Source organism: Streptopelia decaocto (assembly GCF_964273445.1).
Source record: "Streptopelia decaocto genome assembly, chromosome: 4".
NCBI lineage: Eukaryota > Metazoa > Chordata > Aves > Columbiformes > Columbidae > Streptopelia > Streptopelia decaocto.
In genome coordinates, this window is record NC_138658.1 from 68,034,184 (window position 1) to 68,054,004 (window position 19,821).

The following is a 19,821-nucleotide window of genomic DNA, read 5'->3' on the forward strand; positions in this document are numbered from 1 at the left end:
ATATCTACGCTATACCCATGTATATTATATATAGGTAGCTACATGTTGCAAATACATGCATTTTGCAAAGATTGAACTAGTAGGTTGAATTTTGTTATTCAAACCCCATTTCTTCATCACCTGCACATGGGTTATTTCTTCAGATAGGCCTGACATACATATTCTATGACCTGTATACTCAGCTGCCAAGATCTATCAACAGCACATACCAGCATTATGGCTGAAAAACATATGGGGATGCATTTGTATACAAATAGCTACACTGAGCAGAAAGTCTACACCTCAAAACACAGCTCAGAGTATCCCAAAGGAAACACAAAACCTTCTAATGTATAAAGAGGATTAATTGTTACCAAGCCTCAGAGGGTTTCTTATCCCAGCCATGTCAGTGTGACTTATCCTTGACATCTGCAAGACTGGTTGAATCTCCTTCTAAACTTATAAACATACTTAAATATATAACATCATGATATCTCTTTACTGTTGAAAAACACACCATGAGGATGATCTGTCACACCACACAGTGTGGACAGCTATTGCCAAAGATCTGTTTATTTTGACGGAATAAGGTGACAAGTGAACCAGGGAATATCACCAGCACTGAAATTATGAATCACAGCAATGAACTGCTGGTGTCAATTATCCCTCTAAGTCAGCAGTGTAACCACAGACCTCAAAAGCTCAAGCAAGCATATGGCATAAATTGGAGAGCTGGAGGTCAAGAAGTTTTTTGCAAGAACTCCAGTGTGAGTTAGTATACAAATACTTAGCAAAATTTGTTTTCTAGCTTGGCGTGGCAGACCCTTCTGAGATGGTGACAACATTTTCTCCTACCCCTGCCCTCAAATCAAATTCCCTTTATTTCAGTTGCTATGAATATAACATTAAATCCAACTCATATTGTAACAACCATAGTCTAGGAGCTCACAGAAAATAATTTGCCTTTCATTTGTGTTGCTAGCAATAGTAACCATTTCTTGGCAATCCTGACATTTATTTTCTGGGCAAGTTGCATGTTACTCTGCTTTGTTTGCTTGAAACAGTGTCATGAAAATACCACCATCATGCTGTATGCTGAATTCTTTGATTTATCCAGGGAAGTGCCAGGTGCTGTTTTTATTTGTACTGTATTTATTACATTCAGAAATGAACTAAACTACTTTCATGAGGATGAAACAAGAGATTCTGTTTCAGCGTAGAACCAGGGACATATTCTGCAACAGCAATGCTTTGGACATCTTACAGATGGTGTTTGCAAGTTGTGCTCATTCTTGTCAGGCTTAAAATCCAATGCATCTCTGTTTCATCGGGTCTGCCAGTTATTGCTAAACATATCAGAAGATTATAACTGGAAGAATTTGGCCCCTTTCTAAATCATCCCTCCTGTTCTCCTCTTGTAAGTAAGGAGTCTGGATTATATATTACACTTGTTGAGAGGAACAGTAATATCTCTCACACAGTTTTGTGTTCCTTTTTGGTTTTATAAGGAGTATTTTGGGCACAGGAGTAAAGTGACTTAATCTCTTATCTTGTGGAGAAGCCTCTAGCTTAATGCAGTTATTGTTTCATTAGTAGCTTTCCATCAGCCTGCTCTCCACTCCAGCAAGCTTTATTTGACTGGCTTGTAGTAGCATCACAGTATTCACATCGCTGCTCATTAAACCGCATTTCATTATGTATCTGAGGCCATTAAGAAGTATATGCAAAACCTAATACATTTTATCTCCTATAATTCAGGACAAATAGTTTTCCAAAAATCTCTTCTTTGCAACTATTACAGTCATATAGATCTTTTGCTCCTAATACTCTTTTTTGAACTGTTACAGCACTGAAAAAATCTCTTTTTCCTCTCTTTGTCAGAAACGGTGCGTAGGTGGTCTGCTTTCAGCAGTTCTTTATGGATTGCTCTGACTGGGAATTGTTCATTCTCAGTTCCTAATGGCTTCTGAAACTTCTCATAACTCCAAAACATATTTATTTTCCTATGTGGAAAAAAGTAATGGAGGACATAATGTCTGTATTTTTCTTGTTTGTTCACTTCCCTGCAGTATTGCCAATCACTATGTTGAGTAGAAATGGCCTAAACTTTCAGATGACAAAAAATTTCATGCAAATGCAGATTCAAGTTACTCTGCAGGCTTATGCCACTATCACCACTGTTTGTTTCTTTTCAGAAAAATAAAAACACAACTTAAAACTAGAAATACTTTCCTGCTATGATTTGTTTTTAAAATCCAAGAGGTTTAAATAGCTCACTTAAAACATTTTCATTGTGTTAGGATGGCATATTTTATCAGCATGTCACACAAATTCTTTCCCTTTTAAATTTTCAATAAAAAGCTGTTTCAGGTCTTAAAATTAAAAGCAACCTGAAACAGCAGTTATCCAACCACTTCTAATTGCTAAATTTCTGAAAACAGTGCACAAGACTTTTTGTCACCAAATCTTGTTCCAGGTTCTCTAGTTACATACCTGAATGGTTTTATGAGTCTCTTTTTGAAGTCTTTGTGTAGAAAGCAATATATCTTTTAGATTTTTTTTCCCCCTAAAACATCTCGTCAGCAAATTTCCTAATGTTTTTGAGTTTTTACTTTATTTTCCTTCCAGATATGCATAAACTGTTTCATTCTGTTAATAAGAATACATTTTTCCCCTGATGGTCCTAATCCTGGGATGGGATAGTTTTAAGTAACCTTTTCATTCAGTAATGCTTTGTTTTACTCCTGACCAACCTTGTTTTATCCCTGACCAACCTGTAATGCTTTTATTAAATACAGTGTCAGATGAATTTCTATATCAGCTGATGGCAGGAAGGGAGAGCAGGGAAGAGGAGAAAGGACAGAAGTCCCCTCTCTGCTCACAATTGCCATTACAAGAAGTCTTCTCCAGTGTGTTGATTATCAGTTACCCAGATGGAAGAGTTATTTAGAAAATTGTAAATTAAAGCAAAACTTTGGTGGAATTATGAGAGCGTTCTCCATCCAGAACACTCCTGGAGCACATGGCCACTCTTGTTGCAGTGCCTTGGGAAGCTCCAGAGCCAAAGGCCTGAGTGGCTGCCCTACATCCCCTGGCCTGGTCAGAGGGAACACTCCAGCACTCACTAAGTAGAAGCTGGTTTGCAAGACAGCGCATTAATATCCCTCTGAAGCCTTTTTAATATGTCTATCTATTTATATTTCTACCTGATCCTATTTCATCCACTAACTATGAAGATGAATAGTAATAAACAATGAAATTTTATGGCTCTGCATAAGCCTTTTGCTTACACTGCCTTGGCATTGCAGGATGCAGTCAAGTTTCCTTCTTGTTTGAGCTCAGACTCATCGGATGTCTACAGAAGGGTCCATCTTTTCTTGATTCACCTGGAAGGTCCCTTTTCTCCTTTCCTGGGTAGCCATGAAAAGTGTGAAAGCTTTTGATTTTGGGGAGCTGCACCTCCCTCACTGCAAGTGCAGCCAGCTTCCAGCCTGAGCTGGCCATAAATGTGTGACAGAAAGGAGTCTCCAGTATTCCTAGAGATTGCTCTTACTGGCATCTCATTTCATCAGATAAAGCACTGAAAAGCCCCCAGGTATTCTGAAGGCAGAAATTCCTATGCAAAATGAAACAAACACCACACAGAGAGCTTTGAAGGGTGTCCACATTAACCTAGCACTGTTCCCAAAGGAAGATTTAGCTTATATTTCAGTGATTCCCTGTGCCACTGAAAAATCTGCGTTAATGTCTAGGAAGGTGGTCAGGTGGGTATAGACTGCACTGAAGAAAGCAGTTGCCATCTTTTTCATTCTTTAGTTATGAGAATGTGAAGGCTAATCAACAGGGGCAGGAGATTGCATGGCAGCAGCCCTGGGACTGGACTGTTGCAAATGGCTTGAAGCAAACGGCTTCATATTTTCATGCACTAATACCTGTCTGTGAAAGTGAGAATAACAGCACCGACTGTAGCTTTCAGAGTTTGCAAATTAACAAATATAAACCACAACTGAAGTGTAAGGAAAGCGATATATATATATATATTTCTGTATAATTCAATCATACATTTATAATATTTATCTAGATTTCAGTATTTCTGTTTGGGTTTATGATTTAATACAACAGCAGATAATGCATGCCACTAATTTATAACAAATAACTGTTTCAAACAGTTATGCTGCTTACTGATTCATTGAATAGCAACGATATCTCTGGACTCAGAGCACCTAACACTAAAATAAATCCCCATTGAAACTGTAGCCTGATTATGAAATGCACAAACAATCTGTCTGAGCCAAAAACTAGTCAGAGATGTGGAAAATTCCTAACTTTATAAAGAAACCTGGGAGATCAGAATAGCATCTCTATTATTGCTCATATCTATCACCTCCATAAATGACACCCTATAATTATCATTTTGTGAAGCTATAGTTATCATTAGTCTCCTGTCCACCATCCCATATATTGACCCTATTTTAGTGTAATGAATCAGAGGTGGGTTCTCAGTTGATAATGTCACAGTCTCTCACTTATTCATCTTGCAATTCTTCCTGCCACTTACCATCACCAGGGATAGTCCACTAGACCTAGTTTTTCCCCATGGAACTCCAGCACTTTTGAAATAATTCAAAATCTGATAAAATCCAACCTGCCCTTGCTATCTCTGCAACAGTGCCCTATGCTTTCTCTTTATTAACCTTGCCCTATTAACCCTTGCCCTGCCCTCATGCAGCCTCCCAGGGGATCCATAGGACTCTACCCCTGCAAACCGTATCAAGCCATGTCAGACCTTAATGGTGCTTTTTTATCTCCTAGTCTATCCATTCTTCTACAACCACGGAGGAATATTAACCTTATTCTTTTCCATCTTAGCTTTATTACTAATTCAAATGCTCCACACATGCAAACAACAAGCAGCATCCCAGTCCCACTTACAAATCCTCTTCAATTCTTAGTGGCAGACCTACTTATCCAAGCTCAGTGGGGGATTGACTGGTTGAATATTCATTTGTCATTTTCAGTCAACTGACTTTGTTATTATGCTTCATCTATTTCTTTCATCCACCCCCCACCCGGATCCTAGAAAATTAAAAAATGAACAATAATCCAAAAACATTCTAGTAGATTATAGAATAACACTAATAAATATAAACCACAAAGTAAGACTCATTATCTTCTTCTCACTGTCTTCTTAAGAAGAAAAAGAATTAAAACTTTTCCTCCAGTTTCCAGAGCTGAACTTTACTTACTAAAGTAACTTCTTTTTAAGTAGAAAACTGCAAACACCCTATTTCAGTAAAACAACCACTGAAAAGGTGAGTTTGCTGTCATTTTTACTTCTTTTATTACCTCAGACTCCCCCAGCTTAACCCTCAAAGATGTGGCCAAGAATTTTTTTTCTGTGTGTAATTACATATTCAGCTATTCTGTCACCTTCTTTTTCTAAAAATCTTCAACCTACTTGTGGCATACAACAACACATCTCCTTACGTAACCATAAACGTTCCACAATTAGCATTCCAACTCATACTTTCTCTAAAGTTATGGTGCTCCTCTAATTCCATTACCCATAGGAAATAAATAAAAAAATAAAATAAAATAAAATAAAATAAAATAAAATAAAATAAAATAAAATAAAATAAAATAAAATAAAATAAAATAAAATAAAATAAAATAAAATAGGAAAAAACAAACAAACAAACTAGAAAACATAAAAGAGTTTTCAAAAATACCTTCAACAACTTCATACTTCATCATGACCAAAATGCTAACAAAAACATTATTGCTATTGAAATCTCAATCCAAATAAACCTCAAAATGTATAATCCCCTGTGCAGTCCCCCCAATACTCTTCAAACTACCATCTACTGTAACCCACGACCACGGTGACACAAATCCAAGCAGGTTTACCATGTGTCACTTTCTCCCTCTTCATTAGTTTAATCATCAAAAATACCAAAATCTGCCACAACCCATCCATCCCATGGCTGCTTTATTTTTGCAAATAGTTCCACAAGAACAGGTCCTGAGCTGCTACTGAGTCCTAATACAACAAACGAGACAGAAATAAACCCCAGCTAGCCATCAAGAACATTGTACAACCCAATGATTAAGGTTACATGGTGTTAAGGCCCACCACAGTTCTCCACATGTGACTACCAGCTCTTCCTCTGATCAACAGCGACACAACAAAGCCACCTACATAGACTAAATGTTTCAGGAAAAGGCTTGGCAGCTAATTAAACAGAATAAATACACCCCACCAACATACCCTCCAAAAAATCAATAATAAACCTAAAAATACAAATGAGGCTCCCAGATTAACTCAATATCCCACACACAAACCCAGTAATAAAGCAATGGCAAGAAGGAAGTACTTTTACACAGGAAATGGGGCAAAATATATATTAGTTTTCACATGCACTTCAGCTAACACCTACAATGAGAGTGCAATGGTGGGTTTTCAATCACAGAAACCTAAAGGCACCAATCCCTTTAAAAAAGTTCTACATCACCTTCCTTCGCCTTCCAACTCTATTCAACATTTACATACCAATGCTTATTAGATTGAATTATCTGTCCTCTGGCCAAACAGCTACTCCTCTGTCTTTAGCTGTGTCCCTCTGTATTCACTCGACATCTCTAACATGGCTCCTATCTGTTCAAAGAAGCATAAAATATCAAAGTAATTTTACAATTACATGTTCATAACCATTTATCATAAGTTATCACCTCCAATGAAGTTAAACATTCCTGAAGCTAAATGTTTCCCAAAAATCTTCACAATTACCTTTCCACTGTCTATGCCAACTTGGGGCAGGGAAAAAATATCACCCTTACATCCCTCTTAGTTTTCACTTCTTCCTCACATTTATCGCTGACAAAGGTCTGGGTCCCTTTTTCAACTTCCTCTGTACAATAAGACAACTATTGGTACTCACGGTTGGATAATTAATTCTGAATTTTCACCTAAAACCTGGATAGAGAGTTCTCTCGGCAAAAACTTTGTCTCCGAAGTGAATGCAGTTACTCTCTTAACACAAAATCCGTATTTCTAAAAATAAGTGCATATTTAAATGCAATTATTATGAATTAAACTTAATTAAAATGCATCCCTGAATAATTTTAAACAGTGTCTGTTTTCAGGTGGATTTGTTGATGATGTATCTAATTTCCTTTGGAACTAAACTTCACTGAAAATTTCTGCATAAACTCTGTTAGAACACTTTTTAAAATGGCAGTTCTTTCTTTAGTACTGAAGGTTCTTCTTTAAGGGCTAGAAAATAATGTATTACTGCAAAGAATAGAAACCTATATTAGAAACTGTCTTTTGTATTTTGATTTCCTTTGTTATAAATATCTCCTATGTTATGTTTATCACCTCCCATAAGTCAGCTCGTAATTTGCCAATAACTGCACGGCCGTTGTGATAATGGCTTGGCTATATATAGTGATTGTTTATATAGTGCATATATATAGTGATCGTTTGCAAGAGAACGTTAAGAACAGTGAAAAGATGATTTTTGAGTTCTGACAGGGACTCTCTAGTCAGAAAGAAAAAAAAAACACAAATGGACAGTTAAATAGGTATCTGTAAAATCACAGAAGTTATGATTATTCTGTTACTCACTGTTCAAAGAGGGGAAACAAAATTATCAGGCAGTAGGTTTTAAGCTAACAATAGAAAACAGTTTCTCATCAGATCTATTTAGATTCTGGAACTTCTTGACATGGCATGCTGTGAAAGGGAAAAGCAAAAGGGGTTCTAAAGAGTTTAGACAAATTCATGGGAAACAGGTAAAGGTCTATTAAACATGATGGTCCAGCCGTCTGCTAAGAAAATCCTCACCCAGAAGTATTTCTCAGTAATTTCCTGCTACTTACATTGCTCCTCAGTCATCCTTTATCTCACCAGTGCTCAAATCACAGTAGTATTTAGACTTGTTGTCTTACATAGGACAGCACTCCATTTATTAATATTTGTGAGTGTAACGTGAAGGTAAATTAGCCGGTTTTCCATTAGAAACATATGAAGACTGGTTATTCTTTGTAGAAGTCAAGGGCAGAGGACATCAGAGAGATCTCAAACACATCACAGCCCAATAACATTTTGGGGTACTTACTGTTAATTAAATTGATTGGGTTTTTATTAAAAAAATATATATTTTTGCATCACAACCTGGGTTTAAGGTTGCCTCTATAAATGAATAATTTAGAATAAAGTACCTTTTGGAGGCACTGTAACTTCTGGATCAAGCATTATAACCATGACCTATTTTGACTAAAGGGCAACCTCACAATTCAGTCCTGTTAGACAAGGGAAAATAAAAAACACAGTAAAAAGGAAAACAAACAAACAAAAAGCCAGCTGTGCTCACAGCATCATATTGAAGGCTTGAAGAAAAAATTAATCCAACACATATCTAAAAATCAATTCTATGTGCTTTGAGAACAAAAATTCCCAGCACTTTCATCAGAACGTCATTGCCCTCATGCGATGATCCAACCAGGTCTACAGACCCCAGCACTGATTTATTTGCATTTATTTAGAATGACTAAATCCTAGCAAAGAGGGTTTTTTCATTTCTATACTTGTTTGCAAGGCCCTGACACATAAACACAATCCTTCAGTACCCGTTTTGTGTGGGGGTGTTAGGCGGTAAAGCGCAGATGGATTATAAGCATCTAAAGCCACTTGTTTAGCAAACCAAATGTTTGCTTTATTATTTTCAAGTAATCAAAGAGCGTTTGCTTATTTCTTGTTCTAAGGTAGTCAGACAGAAACCAGTATTACAGCTCTAACACCGACAACCTGATATTTGTAATCCAGATCATACTGGGTGGATTTTTATGCACAGTGTTGCTGCTTTGGGCAGAAGAAGCTGATAAAGATACAGGAATTTGAAAAGCAGTTTTATTTGAAGACAAGCTGCCCCTTGCCTGAAGCCATGCAGCAGAATTTACAAAGCCTGGGAAAAGCCTCCCGAGGGCAACTAAAGGACAAAAAAGCAGAGCTACAATATCACTCCTTAGGATGAGACTTAAAGGAGTCACAGGCCGATCTGACATGAGTCATTGAGTACCTGGTGGGTGAAGGTTCATGGCCAGTTCATGCACGATTCAATTTGCCAATTATCTCCTGCTATTTGTTATTCCAGCTGTACTGCTGCTCTCCCAAATGGATTTTTTATCCCCAGCTTGTGTAGACAGCTACACAGTTAACCACCAAAATAAAAAAAAAAGAATACCAAATACCAATTCCAGTCTTTATTGTCATGGTTTCTTTAACCCACCAGCCATTTGGACCAACTAGGTGCCCACCAGAGCTACCTGGAGTCTTGTCTTCAATTTTGATGAGCCCTGGGATTTAGGTACTGAGAAAGACATAGCCAGTGAGTTGATGGGACCACAGGTTGGTATGACTGAAGATCTATTACAATTTATGCCTAAAACCTGTTTCATTTGAAAAGTAGCTGCTGATATAACTTGAGGATTTAGCATGCAGGTAAGTTTTACAAGCAGATTTAACCCTTGCAGTGAGAAATGTTAAATCTTCTAGGGAAAAATAATATCAAAAAACTATGTGGTATCTAAAAGAAGCAACACAGAACAAACATGTAGGCACCAAAAAGCAGATTTCTATGCCCTGACTCATCAGCAAGCAAGGATTTTTAGGCAAGACATACTGGGCTAAATATGCTATTAATTTAAAGTATAAGGTAATCCAAACAAGAAGTGTGCATTTTATCTTTGTCTGCTTCCCATAACAACATAGTACTAGTTAATACAGTCAGCTGCTAGATTTTGTCAGAGCGTAAATCCCTATTTTACGAGCGGACAACATAAGATGCATGGATCTGTGGGGAAGCGTTTGCACTAGAGTACAGCTCTGCAATAGATCCTGCAAAACTGAAGCATTTACGGGCATGAGTAATTGGATTTAAAAGTTTTGTGTTTAATTTTCCATAGCTTTAAGGACACGAACAAATATTTTCAGAATCAGAGTCTCAGTGGTGAAAAGTGTGTAATGTTTTACCCTGGAGGAATACATTAAATACTAGCTTGGTGTGACTCTTCACTCTTTACAACAAATATCTGCAAAGGCAGAATACAACACAGAGGAAAAACTCCAAATTCTCTGCTCACTGGTAGGTTCCTTTACTTACCGATATTGCAATACTTCCCTGCATAATTTCCTTTGCAGTCACATACTATTTTCCCAGTGAAGGTAACCATTTTACATTCGCCACCATTCATGCAAGGATCATGAACACAACCTATAAGCAAAAACCAAATATCAACCCAAAGGTTCAAACAGTTCAAGAGAGCAGGTCTATTTTAACCTTAGCACAGCTTCTCCATTAAAATGTATTTTGTGGAAGTTCATTCTTTTTCACTCATGTCAGACCTACCCTTGATACAAATTGAAGAAAAGGAAACTATCCCAATTTCTGCCCACTGAGGTCTGTCTCATCACTTTTATTGGATAATGTCAGCCTAACTATTGAAAAATGTTATCAATGAACAATGGGCAAAACGGTGGTGGTGACCTTTATTACTAATGGTGCTAGTGACGGCATTAGCATTTCTAGCTGTATAGAGGGTTCTGCCAATTCCAAGTTCGTCACTGAGCTGTATTAGAATTTGTAGTAGTGTATCTAGCAGGGAGCTCGGCTAAATATTTAGGATCTGTGACTGGGAAGTATTAAGTTCTATCAAATTTCTCAACTCTCTCATGGACTCCCAATGTCCTAGAAAGCCACCAACTCTCTCCATGTTTTAGTTTCCAGTGCTGTAAGGTGGGAATAAAAGCACCTACCTATCTCAAAGGGCTTTCATGAAGCTTACTCAGTACTGCAAACTACCTGGGAGTCTGGGCATGGTAAAAGTCAGCTGGACTGAATAACAGAATAGCCATACCAGAGCACATACATATTTAGGTGAGGCATACTGGTTTGTTTCCCACCATCTCTCCATCCAAAAGGGAGGTGCTGTGCTGACTTCATCAGATAAGAGACAACCTGCAGCCAGCTGGTCAGCTGTGTCAAACATTTGGGAGCCCCAAAACAAGGAGAAGGCTTCAAAACATAAGCATCACCCCAGCCATGAATGGGTATGTGGGGCCAAAAATCATGTGGACTCTGGAGTTGACGCAGGGCAAATAGGATCCTGGAAGTTGGTAGAGTTTATGTGCTGGCAACTCTAGAGTGGGCAAGGCTTGGGAAAAAATCCCAGAGGTGAAACAACAATATGAAGCAATTGTAGGTGTGCAGGGGAGATAGAGGAGGGTGTGCCTCTCAGGGAGGTTACAGTTTTGGAAAAGAGCTCATAAGGTCAGAAATTTTGCCACTTCACTATATAATCTGTTGCATATTCTTACATGCTGCAGTTCGGGATTGCATCCTTGGTAAAGAAAACACTGAGCTATGTCCCTAAAATTCAGCCTAATGTATATAATTGCTTGCTCAAATAAGGATGATCACAGTGAGGTGATTTCCTGGGTCAGCATTACTACTTACTAATGGAAAGCTGAAGTTTTCTTTTTTGGGGAGGGTGCATGAGCTGCAAGCGCAGCATTACTATGTATAACACATTCTGACTTTGATATCCTTACTGTCCTTTATCCCCGCACCATGCAGGCCAATATCTGTAATATGAAATAGGGCCTTACTTTTGTGTCTGACAGTCTCGCACTCAATCTGGCCATCCACGCACGTGCACTGCTCCACAGCTCCTTGTTGCACTCTTGCCCAGCTCATGCCCATATCAAAGAACTCATGGAGACTGTTGTCAAAACATTTCTCTAAAAGATAGTAAAAAACAACAACAACAACAAAACAAACAACAAAACAACAACCAAACAAAAAACATCCAGGTTTTCTGAGGTTATTTCTTGTGAGGAATGGGACCACAATCTGCATCATAACCTGCTCAAGACAGAGGCGGCTTTCTCCTAAAGCCCTATGAGCACGACAGCATCCACATTACTTGAGCCCTTCCTTTCAGAAGTTCTTTCAGCAAACACATAAAAAATCAAATCTTTGCTATATACTTGCATCTGTCCCACTTTACTGCATCATCCACAGTTGTTGGGCTGTGCTGGAGACAGTAGAGCAACAGGACTGAAAAAGGCTTTCTGCTTATTGTTGGGAGAGAAGCCAAGAGCTGCAGGGAACACCTTTTAGTGGTGGACTTGGTGGTGTTAGGTTAATTGTTGAACTCAATGGTCCTGAGGGTCTTTTCCAACCTAGATGATTCTGTGAAAAGCCTTCACTAAACAACAGCAAGCACAACTGAAAACCTTCAACATAAAAGCCTAATTCCTTGCTTGACATGCAGTAAATTGGGAGTAACACCACCATAAAACTGGAAAAATAACCCAAGAAAAGCCTTTTGGCCTGACTCTCCTCCTTTGAAAATGACTACCCTGAAAGTGAAGTAGCTGCCCTGGTGCAAAGCTGACTTTGCAGGAAAAGTCGTAATGGAGCCCTGTATGCATATACATAAGGAATAAGGCATCACTGGAAATTTTGTTGCTTTTTCATGTCTCCGTGCCATACCTACTAGATGATATTATTAGTAGTTTCTAACCACATAAGGGATATTTAAATCTTAAAAACAGCATAGGGAGAGGAAGGGGCTCTTTGTGTGTTATATCTCTATAATTGTGCTAATTTCAGCTGCCCTGTCAGTAATGGATTGTCTGTCATAACCATCTGGAAATCCGCCTACACAAACATTCATGCTGCAGGGGTCTCTCCCATCACAACAGCACTACCTTTTCATTAATCAAACATTAATGAGATCTACTTACTGTTTGTATTTCATGTTGTAACATTCACGGAAGAAGATACTTACTCATCTGACAGGCCTCGCCCGTGAATTCCTCGGGACAGGTACAGTGGTACATCCTATGGCCATGAGCAAGAGAACAGGTCCCTCCATTCTGGCAAGGGTTGTTTGCACAGTGATCTAGACCATGTAAGAAGCTGTTGTTAACAGGTGCCAGACAAGCCATGTTTTGTTGTGTTAGGTGTCATTTTGGTTACATGAACCATTTTCGTTCAATACACGATGGGTGTAATACCACCTATTAATCTAAAACAGTGTTTATCCAACCAATTTACATTGGGTTTGTTTCCAGCTGTACAGCTACATTTATCCAGCTTTTAAAAACCGTATAGAGTAACTTGTCCAAAGGTGGTAGGTCCGGGCACGGGTGAAGTTGCCAGAGCGGTGGTGAGGAAGAAGATGGGACAAATGCCCACAAGATGGAGCTGTGCCTTTACACTGGGGAGGGAAGGCTGCAGCAATGCCTCTGCCAGGGTTACTGCCCTGCACACCTCGCCTTCCAACATCAGTGACCGGAGCTGTGCTTCTCTCTTTCCAGTTACACCAAAGACAATCCTCGACAGAAGAATTTGCTGTGGATTTTTGGGTTATGTCTAAAACGAATGGATAGGTGGAAGAAAGGAAAACAAATAAAAGCAGAATGAGGGCACATCCCAGTAAATCAGGCCAAGCAAGATTAAACTGGACCAGTCTAATGTATCTCTGTTTTTTAAGGAATTTTCTAAATCATGGGAGGAGAAGAAGAGGAAAGAGAGAGGAGAGGGAGAGGGTTTGCCAGTGCAACCCTCTAACTCCTACAATGGAAGCTTTACTTGGCAACGTGCAATGCAAAAGTTGTCAGAGTCTTGCTGGCCATCTGACATTCCTGATTTCAGGCAGTGTTAAGGAGTAGATCTCCACTGAAGTCAAACAACATCACATTTTACACCCTCTACAGAGCTGGCCCAGCAACTTGTCTGCATTCAAATTCTCCCTTTCAATGCTAGTCAGACTCCTCAAGGGCAACTGTAGAGTTACTGAATCCAGGTGCTAGAGTGTGTGGTCCTAAGCATGGGATGCAACATATAGAAACACAGACACATACATATAGAACTGAATCAAAGCACAAAAGGTATATCCTGAACTTTGCTACAGCAGCGTAAATATGAAGGTTTCCCTGCACAGATCAAAATATTTACTTCAGAAGAGAGTGATGTAATTGAGATCAGATAGCAGGCCTGGGTGTATTCACTGATAGTTTCACTCCAGGATAACATCAAGGGAAAGCAAGTAAAGGCAGCAATGTTTCTACTGTTATTGCAGTTTGATAGTTATGAAACTTTTAGTGATGTAATGTTTCCTCAAAGGAAAGTCCTGTATTTCCTATTCCCATCACATCTAAACCATAACTTTATCTCCAGACTATCTTCTGGTACAGTAGTGCTCAAGTAATTTATTGAGTACACTCATTAAATCTGCAAGACTACTTCCAGGCCTCCGTTTTTTTTCCCTCACTGAATCCCACCCGTCTCTCCAGCTTGACTTCCCCAGGGTATTCTGCATCCCTATCCACCGCCCTTGAAGTCCAGGAACAACTTCTACTCATAAGCACATGGGCATTCCACATCTCCCTGTAAAGAATCCTGCCCATCATTAATTATCCATTAACTGGGAAGTGCCAAGTCCCTCCCTGCTCCGCTGGTGTCTAAAGCCACCCAGCAGTATCTCCCCACCCTCATGGGTAAAATACTCCATGCCTGCTTGCATTCACCTTGACTTCAGGTTCATCTCTGAGGCTCTGCTGAAAGAGCAGTAGAATTGTGTTGCCTTTCTACCCATATCTTATCACAAAAACTTTCTGTTTCTGTCACCCACTTTTCCCAGAACAGGGACTGCTCTTCCCCAGAGTGCCTGTTGGGGTGATGCCTCTTCCTCCTGCCTGCACAGCCCACACTACCCCACTTCTTCTTTCCATATCAGTCCAAACTTCTCTTAAAAACCACACTGTCTGGCACTTTTCTCCCAAGTCTGGGGTTCTGGCCATTTGTCCAAGGTTTCCAGACATTCAGAGCAGTAGTCCTAACACACTGCCCAAGATCTGGAAGTCCCACACATAGAGTCATTGAACTTTTATGCATATAAATGTAAATATATATGAACTACATGTTCACTGTGCAGTTGGCCCATATGTGTGAAGGGGTCACATTGGGCAGATACTACACACAGTCTCCACAGAGATCTCCTGGGCAGGAGTGGAGGATCCTGTGGAAATCTGAAGGCAGCGATAAAGCTCCTGTGGATTTCAGGAGGGGTTTGAACAAGCACCTTGGGTGTTGTTATGGAGAGCTCTGGCTCTGTACAGTGCAGTACTAACATCCCACTCCAGCAGAGCCTTCATACCTGAGCTTCACTTCATCCTGAAAATAAACACTTTTTGATTAAACTTTCTCTTGAAGTCAGCAGATGTACTTTTCTGGATCAATGCCTCCAACACTTGCTTAACACTAAGTTGTAAGCAGCTCCAGTGGCTTCAGGTCAACTCCCCAGGTACACATAGTATTCTTGGCCTGGAGTGAACTCACGCTTCAGCCTTTGCTTTCAACCAGCTCCTTCCCCAACCCAGTTCACAGATTCCTCACCACTCTCTCATGGCCAAAGGATACACTCTCTCCCCAAAAATTCTTTTTTTTCTTGTTTTACAAGTGTCTATAAAGTGGTTGAGAATCCCCCAAATGTTTAATATTTTGGTGGGGGTTTTTTCCCAACAAAATTGTATATTTTTCCATACTTTAAAGATCAACATGATTCAGTTTGACTGCTTCTTTCTTCCTAACTTCCCCAGGAGCAAACTTTCCTCCCATTTGCTTGAAATTCCCTTCAGCCACTATGCCACTCCTTCCTTTCAACCTCACAATAAAACTTTTCTCTTTAAGCTGTGGCTGATTGATTTGTTAAACATTTTCCCAAGTACAAACACTTGCTGCTTAAAAAGTAAAGTAGACTTATGTTTATAAATAAATGAACAGCTAAAGACATTTTAGTTTAATTTTGCACAATTCCTAATGCTTTCAGAAATACTTTACTTTGCAATAGCCAGCAGTGATCTCTTCCAGCTACCCATCCTGTTTTCTGTTTCCTTTCCTCTCTCACACATACATCTCTTTATTTTTCTGCAAAAAAAAGCAGCCAGGGCAAACCCTCTCTGGCATTAGGATGTATCAACAGTGATACCCTTCCTCAAGGGGCAGGCAGACAAGGGGGCTTTCTTGTTGTAAGCCATCCTATCCAACACTGTGGAGGGTAACAGGCAAAAATAAGCCAGCAAGCCCCAAAACAGTCAGTGTTTCAACAGTGGATTAAAGCAGTCACGAGCTACAGTTTCCAACATTTTAAGCTTTGGGAGGGCACTCGTGAATAAGTGCATGCAGCCTTCATAACTTGACTCTTGTAAACATGAACTGTCTATAAAGTCTATGTTCATGCCTGACATACTTGCATTACAAAGGTACATGCATTGCTGCTTGTTTGAGGGTTAGGTCATTTGTCTCTGATCTCTTGTTAATCTGTTTTAAAACCAGGCTGGAAAAGAATTTAAAGTTGTTAAGTTTAAAAGGATGATGCTGTATACTGCTTAATTTTAGACTGTCAGTGTGATTCAGCTAACACTGGCTTTTCAAGTGCTCTGGTAGACTGCAATCAGCTTGGCGATGAGACTCCTGACAGAGAATTCCCTGCCAGGGGATGGTGGAAAATGAGTTTCTCCTTCATTTGAAAGTGGGAAGCAAACATCTAAGGGCATCTGGTCATATCCTGCAGACTAAACAAGACAGATCACATTTGAAAATATTGCAAAGGAGAAAAGAGGAAGATGATCAACATCTAGGCGCAGATCCAAAAAAAAAACTCAAGAGGCATCAAGTCAGATCAGTGAAACACCTGATTTTTCAATGCTGGTCTGTCGCTGTATAAATTGAGAATTAGATACATATGTTCCTTATAAAATGAGATCCTCCGGCATCCAGCTGATGAAACGTGGAGCTGAGGAGAGAGAGATAATCAAGGTCCAGCCATCGAGGCAGTACTGGGGAGAGGGATGCATGCTCCCCACTGAACTGCCTGCGACATGGTGCTTTCACCCAGTGTGTCAATTAAAAGTGATTTATATAGAAAGGAGAGTTTGCCACAGACCTTGGCTTCCCGTTTTAGACAGACTTTCACAATGAGGTAGTTGTAGCAGTGGTGAGCTGTGATCCACACAAAGCAGTAGTACTGCTCAGCTAAGTAACCCTTTCTTTTTCCCCTAATACTCCAACAAGAGTCTGTCCTCTTGTCTTCTCTGACACAGCCCAATTCTCAAGTAAGTCAGGTTTTGAAGGCCTGACTTTTAGCCTGAGGTCTTGAGGAAGGACAGCTGTAAGTGATGGCCATGTGCTGTACCTTCTAAAAAATTAACTGGTCAAAAAGACAGAAAATGTAGCTGATTAAATGAGGAGAAAACTCGAAGGCACATCCAAGCCACAAGGGAGGAGAAGGCAAATGCCTCTGTGCCCTCAGCTCCAGCAGGAGTTCAGATTTCCATGTTGGCATTATCATAATTCTTCGCCATGGCTTCAAATTAGTCAACAGAGAGTGAATTAAAGACTGTGTGATATTCGCAGTCTAATGCTGTGATTATAGAGAGCCACAGAGAGATCCCAGAAACAGCTAATGTGAAGGCTGGTTCTGTGTACACCAAGTAGCACTGAAGGCACCGTTCTTCCTTAGTGCAAGTGGCAAAGGAGGAGCCAAGTACCTGGAGCAAATCAGCAGTGGCCCACCTTACCTGAGTGGTCTTTAGGCAAGGAAGCGCAATGTCCCCATCTCCTGTCCCGGTCGTAGTTATGTGTTGTTGAGCACCTGAAAAGAATTAAACATTCAGTTTAGTGCAGGTTTAAACAACCTGGATGTTTGCACTGAAACAATGTGGCCTTCACTCTTTGGTAACATAGATTTTTTTTTTTTTTTCCAAACTAGTGTGTGTTTCATTCAAACTCTCTTAACACCAGAGGAAAAATATGCTTTCTTTTGTTAAAGATGCTCTACTGCATTTCTCTCAAAATAAATATAGATTAAGAATGAGATGTGGAAGTAGGATCTGAGATGTCCGACAAATCCTCCACAAAAACCCAACTTTCTTTCTATTTTTAAGATTAGAAAATGAAAGGCGTAAATAAAAACCAAAACCAAAGCAAATAAATTATGTCTCCTTTATAATTACAAAACATGCAAAACAGAACCCAACCCACTTTTTATGCCTGTCAGTTATTTTAATAATCTGTGGAGGCAGGAGACTGTCCACAGAGGGAATTTTTCCTGGCTTTTAGTGGCAAACCTATTTTGCACTCAGTTCCCTTAAAGCATTTCTATTTTTTAACATGACAGATGAAATGAGGAAATTGCTGGCATGGGGGTGATTTCCAAACACACAGATAAAACCTCTCTTTTTTGCAGAGCAGCAGGCTGAATCCTGAATCCTGCACACCATGTCACCTGTGGGAATCCTACTTTGACAACTGTTTTATCCACACATTTCCCTACCCTCATCGGTCTGTTATCTCCAAGGCTTACAGCATACCAAGGAGCATTAAGCTGCCATTCTCTATTTGCAGAGGTAGACAGATGCTTCCCCAAGGCCACACAGGGAGTGTGTGACTGAAGCAAGGTTGAACCTTGGAGGTCCATGTCCTATCCCAACACACCATCTACCAAAACATCCTCCCTAACCAGCTCTTATGCAGCATAATAAGTATCAGCTGCCTCTACACAGGAAAATGGGTGATTATATGGCATTGGAAGAAACTGAAGTTTGCTTTATTGAATGAGCCTGATAATCTATTTTATGCATGTTTTTATCATACCTTGAACAGTTGTGTTATCAGATATTTTTCTACCCCAAGAAGTCACAAGCTAGATTGAAATTTTATTGTAGAGCATGTCTACCATTTTAACTGCCCTATTTTGCTTCTTAATTAGATGCTATGTGGTATTTAAAATGCTTTCATTCCTATGGAGCATTTGAATAGGCCATGCATATTAAGTTTTGTGACCTCAATTATATAAGGAGCACAAAAAGAAAGGTGCTTGGTAGTCTGGTGCAGATTAACTTGACACGATCTGAAAGAGGCTGCTTTCTCACTGGCATTAAGGAGTTAATGGAATGCTGGGAGTTAATGGAAATTTCTTTGTGCTCCTTTGGTACGAAGTAGAACATGGATTTTTAAAGGATGGTCAAATACTCATGAGAATTAAGGTGAGGAGTAAGTCGAAAATGGTTCTCAGCAGTGCAGTGTTTGTGCCATTGTTGGCAAAACCATCTCTGGCTGAACACTTCATCTATGCCGGCCATGATGGGGAAGAAGAATCCAAATTTTTCTGACTGACTTAATGATTGTTTCAGCAGAGCGACATTACACTGAGCAGCACGGGAGAAGCAACCAGAAAGGGCTCCATATACATCTAAAGAATTCACGCAAACTCTGATCATTAGGGGGAAAAAACTTATTTATATGCAAATTAACAGTCTCTGGAGTTTGTCCAGCAGCAGCCAAGTTGTAAGCAAATGGAGAATTCAATTTTTCCCCTCTTAAATGTCTCTTTTGCAATCAGAGACCCTGACAGAGGCTTCTTGCACCAGCTTTCCACAACCTTCTGGTCCTCCCACCCAGTGGTCTTCACAACCAGCCCCCTCCTTCCCTGTCTCCTCACAGTGACTACGAGGAGGCCAGTCCTCCCCTGCGATGCCTCCTCAGTGTCGACTTCTTGCACATTCACATAATTCTTTTATATTTTCTGCCACGTATCTCTCACTGTCTGGGAGAGGCTCAGCACATTCTCAAAGCTACTTAACTAATCTCCCTCTTTTTAAAATCTCTTCTTTGCTGGAAGGCTTACCAAAAACTTGATGACATATCAGTCTCATGGGATGTTACCTCCAGCAGCCAGACCAACCAAACAGGCTTATTTTTCCTTGCTGTT

General features: G+C 39.7%; 1 protein-coding gene across 1 annotated transcript in view; it reads right to left on the minus strand.

The window, feature by feature from the left end:
* The window catches only part of HGFAC (HGF activator), a 58,262-nt gene that overhangs the window by 15,384 nt on the left and 23,057 nt on the right, over positions 1–19,821 (minus strand). Inside the window, exons 5-9 of the mRNA XM_082050711.1 lie at positions 17,630–17,703; positions 13,167–13,421; positions 12,835–12,948; positions 11,648–11,779; positions 10,143–10,253 (exon numbers count right to left, since the gene is read on the minus strand). Coding sequence (XP_081906837.1) covers positions 10,143–10,253; positions 11,648–11,779; positions 12,835–12,948; positions 13,167–13,421; positions 17,630–17,703 — 686 coding nt within the window. The remainder of the gene's footprint in view (positions 1–10,142; positions 10,254–11,647; positions 11,780–12,834; positions 12,949–13,166; positions 13,422–17,629; positions 17,704–19,821) is intronic.